Raw genomic sequence first — 12,862 nt, forward strand, 5'->3', positions numbered from 1 at the left:
TAAAAAAGGCAATATTTGTCTTGAATATAGTGAAACAAATGTGAAAAGTAGTGTAACATTAAAACATTACATTAGTATAGAATTATCTTACTTTACATCATTGCCTATCCTTGTGATTTCTACCTATCTATACAAAGTTTTCTTTGGGAGCTATAGAACAGCTTCACAGACTGAACTGCACTTCTTGTAACATGCAAACTTGACATGCTTTCATGACATTTAAAAAAATGGTTATATTTGAGCTGTTCTACTCACTCAATACTCATCCTCGCCACTGAATCCAATGTGTTGTAGCCTGCTGCCATGAAATTGCTCTTGTACTGACTCATCTTGATGGAGTCCAGCCAGTCGCCAACAGAGATGAACATTGGGTAGTCCATTTCCTCCCCTGGAGATTCTGGTAGACTAATGCAAAGAGAAAAAAAAGAAAAAAAGGTTAATGTCATAGTATGTCCATATTCAGTCATCTCAAAGTTGACAAACTAGTGAAAGCATCAAAAAGTTCTTAGTGTGTCACTTATTTTAGGTATAGGAGTGAAAACGTTTGTCAGTGTTCAAGGAAAATAACTCGTACTCTGTCCTGGGGTAAGAATACTCCCACAGAAAAACACATTCACTGGTTCACTGGTCATTTTTAGCCAGAGTGCATTTTCTTTAATTCATTTCATGGCACAAAAAGTTTTTCAGTACTGTACCTCTGAATGTCCTCTACCAGCGGCAGCAGGCTGCTTGGGTTACGGATTAGTTTATCCAAGAAAGAAACAATATCTGTAAACTTTGGTCGATGATTCCTGTCCTTCTGCCAACAGTGCAGCATTAGCTGGTGCAGGGCTACTGGGCAGCCCATTGGTGCAGGGAGCCGATAGCCCTCTTCGATGGACAGAATCACCTGGAGAAAGAGTTGGACGTGGTAAATGGTCTAAATCTGGCTGAAGCCTGCCAATTAACCAGTCTGGTTAAAACTTAGAGATTTCTTTGTGATTTATATCAGTTATACACATGACAACGTTCTCAGATAGCAGACCAGTTTTGGCCTCTTGGCTACTTTCAGCAGCTCAATTAGAGCACTGGCAAATGCTGTGTGCGCCAGATGTTGCACAAAAGTCATTAGCTTGGCTTGACATGGATTACGCCAAGTGTTTTGTGGCTAGAGGTGGCACAAATGCCAGAACACACCTGACATCTGGCTCATAAAAGGTGGAGCTGTGGCAGAATAGAGGCAGCCAGACTCATTCTCCTTTAACACCATCAGTCAAAGCCAAATGCGGCACATAAAACAGAAGAAAATGCAGATTTGGGCCACATTTAAGCTAAACCTTCAGTGTGATCTCTGTTTTGTTTCCTTTCACATACTGGTTTAGAGTTTTATGTTATTATTATATTTATGCCACATTATCAGTCACTTTTCACTTGTTCTTCACATTATCATGAGTTCAGTTGACAGTGTGTCTTAACATCCATACGTTATCTCCTCAAGGAAAGCGGCGTATCTACAAGTATCTTTGTAGCGAGCAGTGGTAAGTGGCTGACCAGGATGAGACAGTCTTTGGCAGATTTTTGTGGCTTGGCTGGCCTTTTGACTTAGAAAGCACTTCTAAGCAATTCCCAAACAGCACAAATCCTCCCCAAACCTGGGGACCTTAGTGAATGTGTGTGCCGGGTCGTCTGTGTATGTATGTGTGTGAGTCTGTCTGTAAAGGGTTGAGGGGATTACAGTCGAGCTTTCACACTCAGCGGAGAGAGGGATGGATATGCTTCCACCAAGGTCCTTCCAATCCCTGACCACAGCCCAGGGATCAGCGGGTTGCTCAGCTGCACTGAATCCACAGCTATAAACTCTCCCTTGATTGGCCCGCAGTCCTCTGAACCTCTGACCTTTACTGCTCTTTCCATTCCCTCTTACTCATCTTTTTTATCCTTTGGGTGGATATCACCAGTATCTTTGTTCCTAACCTCGATTCTCTCAGAGGTAGATTTTTGATGTGAGCAAATAGTCATAGAGCAGGTGAAAGGGCATCGACTTTAAGAGATATAATGGAAAACAAACTTAAAATTTACACAGTGAAGCAGGAACGGAGGATCTGAAAAGTCAATATTATTGTGGATTGAGGTTAAAGGAGAGGTTTGTGAGAGAAAAACGTCTCATCAATATAACTCTGAGCAGAACACATGAAGGAAAAAGCGATTCTAAAGCAAATAGTACACAGCAATCACACTCTACAGGTGTTTTATATGCTCGACATACTGCATTGATGAGAACATTTAAAAATGAAAGCAATTACCTGGATGATTTTTCAATAAAACAGGTGGTGGTATTGCATGTTAACACTGTCTGTGAAGGTTCTCAGTCATCCAGGTCATCGTAGTCAAAGGAGCTTGCAAAGAAAAGCGTCTGGACTTCTTTAAGTTACTTGAAGACGTTTCACCTCTCATCCGAGAAGCTTCTTCAGTTCTGAACTGAAGAAGCTTCTCGGATGAGAGGTGAAACTCGGATGAGGTGAAGCTTCTTCAGTTCTGAACTGAAGAAGCTTCTCGGATGAGAGGTGAAACGTCTTCAAGTAACTTAAAGAAGTCCAGACGCTTTTCTTTGCAAGCTCCTTTGACCATGTTAACACTGGTTCCCACCAGCCATACAACAGAATAAAGACGAAGATAGCAGCAAAGTATCCTCTAGCTGCTACCACAGTGTGTTGCTACTATTGCTGTGCAAAATCATGTTAGAGACAAAACAAGACCAACTTTTGGCTTCTTGCCACTCACAACATATGATGAACCCTGTTAGGTCAGGTTATCCATTCAGTCAGTAGCTGTTGGTCCCACATGGACACATTTTAATGGTGCATCCAACTTATGAGCTATGTCAACAAACTACTACTCTATGTACCAACAATTAAAATCAATAAAGCAAGCAGTATATCCAAATTTTCTTTTTAATTTAACTGAAAACTATAAAAAAGATTATTTTATATGAATCCTGATGGTGTACACAGTGACATCTGCTCCAAAAGCAAACAACAGCAATCTCGACTACACTGATTAAATACAGAAACAAACATTACAAAACGAAACAACCCACAAAATAACAGTTTTGGCCTGACCACCTACTTAAAAACTGTCTGGCCTCTCCACTCCTCACAAAATATAATTTTTAAGAGTAGAGATATCTTTATTCTGCAAGTAGCCTCCAGCTACAATTCCAGTTCAGGTAACCATGACCTGTAATACCACATGCTGGAATAGGTGTTACACGTTCTCTTGGTATACCTCGTGTAAAATATGCTTATCTTTTACACATGTAAAGTTAATTTTACAGGATAAAGAGTGAAATTAAAAAAAAAAATAATGAAATGCCGAAGTAATAGACTGAATGTGCAATTTATTTGCTTCACAGCATCAAAATCCAATTTCAGAAAATCTTACATCAAGTGTCTTGAAGTACATTATATTAAAAACACAAGGTCTATATTTTTATCATGAAGTCTTGCTAGTTTTAATAGTTTTTCTCCTCATATGACAGGAATACTCACATCCTGATTGGACATCTCCCAGTATGGTCGTTCTCCATAAGACATCACTTCCCACATAACAATGCCGTAGCTCCATGCATCACTGGCCGAGGAGAATTTTCTGTATGAGATGGCCTCAGGAGCTGTCCATCGAATTGGGATCTTACCACCCTGCTCATGAAAAATAAAAGGTAAAACAAAGCCACACATAAATAATGCAAGCACACATATGAGCAAAATGCCAGCATATAGTAAATGCATTCCTCAAGTTTATTAAAGTCCCCAAAGTCACATCCACTGTTGAAACCATTCAGTTCAGACTAAAAATATTTGGAAAGTCACTAAACTTCAGTTATAATGTGTAAAACAGGCTGTACCTTCCACTGAGGTTTTTGAATGAATGAATGAATGACAGCGTCTACTGCGTTTGATGCAACTTGGACTCCTTGTACAAATATAAAGTGAGATGTACTTTATTGTAGCATCCAGTACATCTGTCCTCTCTGTTTCACACCCTTTTTGTGAGATATGCTGTGCTCCTTTCATCTCGAAAGTCTGATGTCAGAGTAAAAGAGCAACGTCACATTTGAGCAGTAGTAATCACAGAAACGGGCAGCGTGGAGCCGGTCAGCCGATAATATAAAAGTTTAAGGTTGGTAATATCTGAGGTACAATGCCATACCTCTTTTATGTGCTTAAACGCCACAGCAGGACGTTCACAGATATAGCCTGGTCGGTGCTTTGTGTATGGCTTATGTAGTAATTCACAAATGCACAGTGGTGACAGCACAGATTACAAATTCTACAGTTTTACTGCTGTTTACATGTGCTGATGCCTTTTGGATTGCAGAATCAGGGTCGGTGTGGGTGCTCTGACTTTCCAAGGTGGAGTTTATTTAAATTTAATAAGTGAATAATTATCACTTACACCACCTAATTAATAAATTAGGGAGTGCATGGCATATGGTGCCTAAGTGCCAGGTCCTCCTGTATTATTTGCAGTAAAGGTTTCAGTGCTTCTAGCCTTTGTTTTGGGTGTTTTTTTTTCTTAGTGTTCATTGTTATTCTTCCATTTATGACCTTTTGCAGTTTTGGGATCTTGTATTTTGTCTGCTTGTTCTTTTTGCCCTCACTGACTGCCTCCAAGTGTACGACCATTTCCTGTTTTCAGATTAAAGATCTGGATTTTTTAGCTCTGCACATTTTTGCATTCGAGTCATAATTTCAAACTGAATGTGCTTAATGTGCAATTGTCCAAATAGGTATGGTAAATATGCCTGGACTCTCTCATCCTGTATGATATAACAACAAAAAGTAGTCTTCAATAATGCTGCTGTCACTGTGCTAAATATTCTGTTTTTTTGCCTCTTTTCTCCCCTTTCTCCTTTCAGCTCACCTCACCTTTCACTTCCCTTTTGTGGATTTCAACCACAGTGTTGTGAGGCAGAAAGTTCAACTTGGAGCCGTAAACACAGCATTTCCCTCACACAAAAACCTCAATACAAACCAGGAAATGGAGGTCACTGTGGGCTCAGACAGATTTAGCACATGAGCACTGAAAGTTTCACTTTTGCAATTTAAGGCTAGTCCATCTTTTGCTTGCCTCGGCCGGTAAAGCAGGAAAATCTAAATTAAATCAGCCTAATCTAGTTGGAGCAATGCATCGGGTTTCTTATATAGATACCGTCAGCATACACGGTAAATAGAACCGTTTAATTGAAAATTCAAAACTTTTAGTGTCATATTTCATTTTTGATTTTCATTTTACTTTTCCACACTGACATCTGGGGATTTGTTTGAGTGAAACAATGATAAGAAGCAACAGGTGCTGAAAGAAAAAAGATCCACAAGACTCTCGTCTCCTCGCTTCAGTATTGATGTGTTTTTGAAAACAAGGTTTCTGGAGATGCAAAGTTTTCAGAGTACGTGTAGAAGCTACTTTGGAAATCCGTTTTTCTTTTTTGATACTGCCATACTAGTCCAACCTAACAGCTAGGGAACAGCTGCTAGGTTGGACTTCCGTGCCTTTTGCGGTTTAAAACTTTCAGCCTCTGCTTCTAATGAGATTCGCTACCAAAGCCAGATTTACACCAGCTGGCTGTGAATAAGACTGGAGTGAGGGTAAACTTTTATCATGGATATTACTGTGCTGCTGTAGCTATTGTCGAGGCTCAGATCTCCTCACTAACTTCTGATTACCTTTCCTCACTATCCCGTGTTTCCTTTGTCTCTCCTTGTGTTTTCAGTGTCTCTGTTTTATTTTGGTAATCACTTTCTATGTGCCTCTTTGGTTTTGTTTCCTTTCTTTTCCTGCCTCTATGATTGTCTGCTTTGCACTTATTGTCCACCAGTGCCTGATCCCTATTCGCTCCTCATGTGTATATATTGTTCTGCGTCTCCCTTGTTAGTCGTCAGTCTGTCTGTTCTGCAATCGATTACACTTCCTGCTTACTTTCTTTGCCTGCTCATCCATTCATGTTTCAGTGATATCCCCTCTGAATTTGCTCCTTGTTTTTCATCTTTTGTTTAGATTTCTCTTGGCTTTACCTGTCAATATTTCATATCTAGCAATTTTCGAGGCGATAAAATGCAACGATGGAGAAACAACTTAAAAAAACAGAAGCTTTTTACGCATTACAGCCTTAGTTTCCTAAAATGGTTCAACATTAAAATCCCAGGAAAATAATGGATCGATGCAACCTCAGTGCAGGCCCTAACAGTAACATTTTTCCCAGTTGTGACATAGAACAAAATGATTTCAGCTTTGTGAAAAGCTGTAATAAATTAGCAGCAGCTGCTTGGTTTATGAGGGCTGAGTTATTGGAAGGTGTCAGGTGTACCGTTGTGGTGTAAGCTGCCTCCGGGTCGTCCTCCAAGACTCGGGACAAGCCGAAGTCTGACACTTTACACACCAGATTGCTGTTGACCAGAATGTTTCGAGCTGCCAGGTCTCGGTGAACGTAGCCCATATCTGACAGATACTTCATGCCCGAAGCGATGCCACGCAGCATGCCAACCAACTGGATGACGGTGAAGTGACCATCATGTTGCTAACAGGAAGAATAGGATATTGAGGAAAGTATGGGGTCAGAGAAGGAGAAGGCAGAAAAAGGAGGGTAAGGATGGATAAAGAGAGCAAGACAAAGAAAATTTACTGACAAAAAAGAAGAAGAAACTAGTTTGTTCAGAATTAAGCTGAGCAGCAAACTGAGAGGAGAGTATAATTCATATAAGTGATGAGTCACAAATGTTACTAGAAGTGATCTCGCAAAGCCTTAAGTGCAAAGGCATGCAGAGGCAGTAAAAATATGTACAGCAGAGATTTTGAGACTATCTGAGGAAATAATCATGCCTGAGTTCTGCGACACTCCAACACTTACTCTCAAAAATGAGTCCAGTGATCCATTTTCCATGTACTCCACCACGATCATAACAGGCCTGCCTGCAAAAACACACAAAGACAGCACATACACCGTGTTTATTTCAGAATATTTCTGTGGCATTGTGGCCCGTTTACAGTGTAGAGTGGAGGATAAGATCGAAGGAGCTTGGCAGAAATGGAGTGAGGCTCACAATGTCTGTGGTCCAAAGCACATACTGTTTATAAAGGCTGGATCTAGCCACCCAAATGTCACCAGTTGGCCTCTTAAGTCGAAGAAGTGAAGTGAAGGAGTCCTGCCTGAGAAACTGAGTATGCTGCTTGCTCCTACCATAGCTACTTGCTATTCATAGGGTAAACACGGCCTTCTTTGCAGTAAATACTAATTGTATATTCAGTCTGTAGTATTAATTCAGTTTGCATGTTTTCGAAATAAAATTTGATTATGTTTGGTTCTGAAACAACCAACTAAACTCGGCCAGACTGTAAAGCAGACTTCAAAGTGAAGCGTGCATTAAACATACAATGAGAATGATCTTTTATTTATGGAGAAGACAGCTAGTAGTCTAAAGCAGTTAAATTAGATTAAACAGATTAATTATGAATTTTCTGATAAAAGAAGAATGTTGCATGCTATCCCTCATGCCATCCTACATAATCACTGATCATCTAAAACATTATAATTGAATTAATGTAGAAAACGCATTATGCTTATAAAGAGTGGCTGACAAAATTACAAAGTATTTCAATTATTTTAAATTTAGTTACTATTTCAGGAAATCTAGGAGGGGAAACAACTTAAAAAAAACAACCTCACAGAACATGAGCAGTTTATTGATGCATCAAGTCAAGCTGCTCAATTGACAAAATCTGTCCGTTTCAAAATACCCAGCCGGTCAGTTGGGACCCGTATTCAGTATTCAGTCCATGTATGACACGAAACATTAGTTAGAAAAAATGTAAGCCCAGTTTCTCTTTCCAAATGTTTTTGTTTCCCCACCGAGGATCCCTACAGAGTTACTGATTGACTGGTTTACAGCTAGAAACCAACTGTCTAAGGCCTGTTTTCTGGTGAGCTGTAAACCCTCCTGAACTGCTGGGAAGAGAAAGACAAGTATTTGATTGGCGAAGAGACACCGTGTTATTACACTTTCAGTTCATGTAATTTTTAAAACTCACACAGGAATATGAAAATGACATGACGGAAGATGGAATATTTTACAGACATTTATAAAATGGGGTCTCTCAACACAGTTTCAGGTGAGTATTTGCCGTTTCATAATTCAACAGACGACTGCCGTCTTACTTTTAATTTCTATCCAATATTCCTAGTTTTCCACATTTTTTTTTCTGTTTCAAGGATATTTATAGATCATTTTTTACAAGAAGGGAGACAGCAATATATGAACAAACCACAAGGTTTGGACACTTCTGATATATGCATATAATACTTGAAATGCTTACAAAATGATGCACATTGTTATGTATTTTTTCATCTGAACTGATGAATAATAGTGTGTAACAAGCTGAAGGACAAACCTAAAACTTCAGTTTTGGGGTCAGTGTTTTAGCTCAGTAGAGACAGTAATAGTTTGATTAGGTTGACACAATAATGTGACTTAAACCTGTTTAAATGTCAAATCTAATTCGAATTTAAATGACTTCTCATTTACAAGTTGGACTATAATTTGGACAATATAGCAGCGTGTTTACAGGCACTGACATAATTGAGTTTTTGTGCATCTGGATAGTGCAATTCTGCTGGATTTTGACAGAAAAAAGCTAAATTGTTAAAAAAAAAAAAAAGACAGGCAGCATAAGGAAGTCTGCCAGCTTTGCGCTATAATCTCAATGACAATATTTGTTATTGTTAGAGTGACTACAACATATTATTAGTAAGGCATACTGAGCCAAGACACGTTTCTTGTATTGTATCATGTGCAGCTGCTGAAACTGAAAAGTTTAGAGGAGTAATTAGACCATCATTCCTTCAAATGAAAAAATCATTCAGTCAAAACAGAAAGTTTTCACAGGACTCTGCAGTCCTTTGAAAAAACTACTCCGCATGATTCAATAGCTTGTAATAATTCCTTTATTGCATTAACAGTCTCTCACATCACTGCGGAGGAATTTTGGCCTGGCCCACTCTTTTTTTTATTTTATTTACAAAACTGATTCAGTTTACTGCGGTTGGCAAACATGAATTCATGGATAGCTCTTTTAAGGTTTCCCCTTAGCACCTCAGTTAAGTTGAGTCCTGGACTTTGACTTTGCAACAACTTGATTCTTTTCTTTTTCAGCCATTATGGTGTAGATTTTCTAATATACTTGGGATCATTGTCCTGTTGCGTGACCCAGCTTCAGTCAATCTTTAGCAGTCGGGCAGATGGTACATATGAGTCTCGGTTGCTTTGGTTGAACAGTTCATGATGGACTCATTGACTGCAAGAGGCCAAGGTCATGTGGCTGCAGAACCAGTCCAAACCATCACTCCTCCACTACTGTGCTTGGTAGTTCATGCTGATGTGCTCTGTTTGACTTTGGCCAAACTTGATGTTGTGCATTATGGCCAAACATCTCCACTTTAGTGTAGTCGAGCTAAAAGACACTGTTCCAGCAGTGGTTTGCTCAGATGCAGCTTTGTAAATTTGAACTATGGATGTTTTTTTTGTGAGCTTCCCAACTTTTAATATTTTTCTTATTGCACAATCATGAGCAATCATGAACATTTAAAATGGTAACTGAGGCCCGCAGATTCTGAGATGTAGCTCTTGAGTTTTTTAAAGTTTGTCTGAGCATTGCATGATCCGACCTTGGGGTAATCTCTCAAGGACTGGGAAGATGCCGTTGTATTAATACTCACCTGAATGCTCCAGACCAGCAAACTGCCCAAACATCTGCTTTTATAGATCTAGTTGAATTTGATGGTGGTCAATATTTGATTAGCAGTATCTGGCTACTACTTATCTACTTATCCTCCTAATTCCCACGGGAACTGTAAGGGTGTACTTAGTTTTCCACAGGACGTGACTGTAAACGTAAATTGCTTTTGCACTTTTTACAAAAGAAAAGATTAAAGATGCTAAATGACAGGTTGATTTGGTGAATGAATGCTGGGTTAACTTTTATAACGGCTTTGAACAGCAACTTTTCCAAAAGAAGTATGCAAAACTGTCTGAAATATGAGATAATTATAAAAATAACAGATGGTGCGAGTTATGGTCACTTGAGCACCAGCATTTCATTGTTCCTATGGATTGCTAATGAAGCATCTTCCACTTTGGTTTAAACAGAAATTGTAAACGCTGCAGGCTTAAAACATTTCTGTTAAACAGAATGTGCTTGGAGCATTTCCACTGGAAGACCGAGCACCTGTTGTCAATGGTGTTGTGTGATGAAATAATCTCTGAAAGTCTACTGTGGTATTCAAATCGGCAAGCCAAACAACTTAAAATAAACACACATTCAGGAATAATATATGTTGAGCTTCATAATGTATAATCCAGTCACAAAAATGGAAGACATGGAGGATATATATACAGGCATATGGCTAGATAAGTAAAGCCTTGTTTTTGCTGAACTCTATCACCTGAGACCAAATGAGCACATGTTTTTGTTTAAATCTGCAAAAGCCTATCACTTTTAAATATCATCCCTCCTTACACAAATCCAGCAGGGATAGACAAGAAATTATTTGATCAAGCTTGGCGTTCCCGAGCTAATTAGCAAGGTCTGGAAACAATATATAGTTATGCAGTGCAGCGCCTGAACAAAAACAAACGCACCTGCTTGCCAGAATCTAATGTGTCACCTGTTATTTCAGAGCAGGTATAGCAGTCAGTCACAGCACAATACTCTCCATAATTAGTCTCCGAAGAACAACAACAGATGGAAGGAGTGAAAGATGGAGAGAGTGAGAGAAAAGACAAAGACAGACAGGTGAACACAGATAGGATACATACAGCCTCTACATACAGTCTGATGCCCCACTGCAAACACAAATGACTTTTAATATGTATAGGGTGCTGTATGCATATGTTCACTTTTGAATTCGCAGTCATGGAAACAGGTTTATTCAGATATAAGATATATACTTATATATCAAATTTAAAAGTTGACATTATTTAAAACCTTAAGAACATATGAAACGTACAAATGGACCAGATGCAATATTATGACTAGAGAGTGATCTCAATGGCTTTGAAAGAGGTGCTATTGATAAAAGATGTCTATTCAGCGCAGGCAGACACAGTTGTTGACCTCTGATGTGATGAAAGTCTTTCTCAGTCACAGTCACTGAAAATGTTTTTAGAGTCTTACTGCACAAGTCAGCTCTGTGCTGTTGGGAGGACTTTTTTCCACTCACTCCCTTCAGAGATGTTAGTGCATAAAACGCTTAAATACGTCGCTGCAAAAACCAGCCGTCGTTGCCTTAAATGTAATAATGACAGTATTGGCTTAGAAACAAACAAACAAAAAACCCTTATCGCCTGGGTTTTTATCACTTGGGGGTCAGAGCTGAGGAGTGTCCTCTATTTGCATTCACAGAGGGGTTGAAAGTCTTCAGGGGACACATTTATATTCACAGCGATGTCTCAGTTTATACAACCCCTGTAAAAACAACCATATGTTGCACAGGGTGAGCCCAGTAAAACAGAGCTCGTTAACAAGTCCACACTCAAACACTCACGCACACGAGTTTTGTAGAAAAAATGTGTTTCTTCACAAAAACAGGACTTACACAGCCATGCAGCCCCGGCCACTTGCAAAGAAAATGCACACATGAACACAAATTTACACAATAAATAAGCAGAAATAGCGACATTGAGCCACGTATAAACAGAGCAAAGTCATTTCACATGGTGACTAATTACTCAGTATGAAAAAATAGTCTGTTCCAGCCCTAAAGATTGTTTTTTTTTATGGTTGCTCTAAAAACAAACAAAGAAAAAAAAAAAAACCAACCAAAAACCCAAAGGTGGAACTTTATCGCTTTATAAGCAAAATGCTTAATGTTAATTCAGGATTTAGCGCAGACTACAACAGACAGCCAAACTGTTGGGGGGGAGGGGTCTTCTTTCTTTTTGATAGAAATATAGCAGCAGAGTTTCAAATGTTTATATGATGCAATGTTCTTTTCTTTAATTCTACATGGAAAAATACCAAACTCATTAGGCTAGAATGTGCAGAAGAGACTGGGTTTGAGTTTGTGTGTTGGCAGTGAATACAGCAAAGCAGCAGCAGTATGGGGGAGCGATCACTGCCAACTATGTTTCAGACTATATTAGAAGAACCTACTGAAGAGGTGACACTGCATGTACATTGGAACAATTTGAATTTGCCTCAAGTAAGCAACCTCTCTCACAATCCTCCTTACTTTTTGTGACCACGCCCTCCAGCCTGATGATGTTAGGGTGGTCAAACTGGCCCATGATAGATGCCTCACGCAGGAAGTCCCACCTCTGACGCTCAACATAGCCTCCCTTTAGTGTCTTTATCGCCACGGCAATCTCCTTCTTCCCTGGTGTTCTCAGACGACCGCTGCACACTTCTCCAAATTCACCTGGAGAACACACACACACACACACGGAGCTCAATAAACTCACTTACATCTTCACTTCCTGACTACTTGCCTAAACCTAACCTTAAATCAAGTCTACCCAGATTTAATGATTTATGCAATGCAGACTTACTTTTTTTAATGCCATATGAGTATATAAATACGCATAGACACACACATAAACACGATACGATGTATATCAGCAAGCGTCGCGGCATCAGCAGGTAATGCAGCATACCACCTGGGGGCAGTGTTGGAGTTCCCATTTAAACTCCAGCCTTATTAGCTTTGCTCTGATTAGGTTAACTTCATAACATTCTCTCTTTCACCTTCTAAAAAAAGCCTCAAGTCTATTCTTACGTTTCCTTTTGTTCTCTAAACCTGTTAAAGTTTTAATATTCCAACAGCGTGTGTCAA

At 39.3% G+C, this 12,862-nt stretch overlaps 1 protein-coding gene across 1 annotated transcript in view; it reads right to left on the reverse strand.

The window, feature by feature from the left end:
• The window catches only part of LOC146370454 (ephrin type-A receptor 6-like), a 176,807-nt gene that overhangs the window by 4,246 nt on the left and 159,699 nt on the right, over nucleotides 1–12,862 (reverse strand). The window contains exons 11-16 of the mRNA XM_084908633.1: nucleotides 12,263–12,448; nucleotides 6,887–6,948; nucleotides 6,347–6,556; nucleotides 3,528–3,677; nucleotides 696–889; nucleotides 256–405 (exon numbers count right to left, since the gene is read on the reverse strand). Coding sequence (XP_084764759.1) covers nucleotides 256–405; nucleotides 696–889; nucleotides 3,528–3,677; nucleotides 6,347–6,556; nucleotides 6,887–6,948; nucleotides 12,263–12,448 — 952 coding nt within the window. The remainder of the gene's footprint in view (nucleotides 1–255; nucleotides 406–695; nucleotides 890–3,527; nucleotides 3,678–6,346; nucleotides 6,557–6,886; nucleotides 6,949–12,262; nucleotides 12,449–12,862) is intronic.

The sequence above is a fragment of the Perissodus microlepis genome, chromosome 16, assembly GCF_051167445.1.
Source record: "Perissodus microlepis isolate ML-2025 ecotype Zambia chromosome 16, ASM5116744v1, whole genome shotgun sequence".
Lineage (NCBI taxonomy): Eukaryota > Metazoa > Chordata > Actinopteri > Cichliformes > Cichlidae > Perissodus > Perissodus microlepis.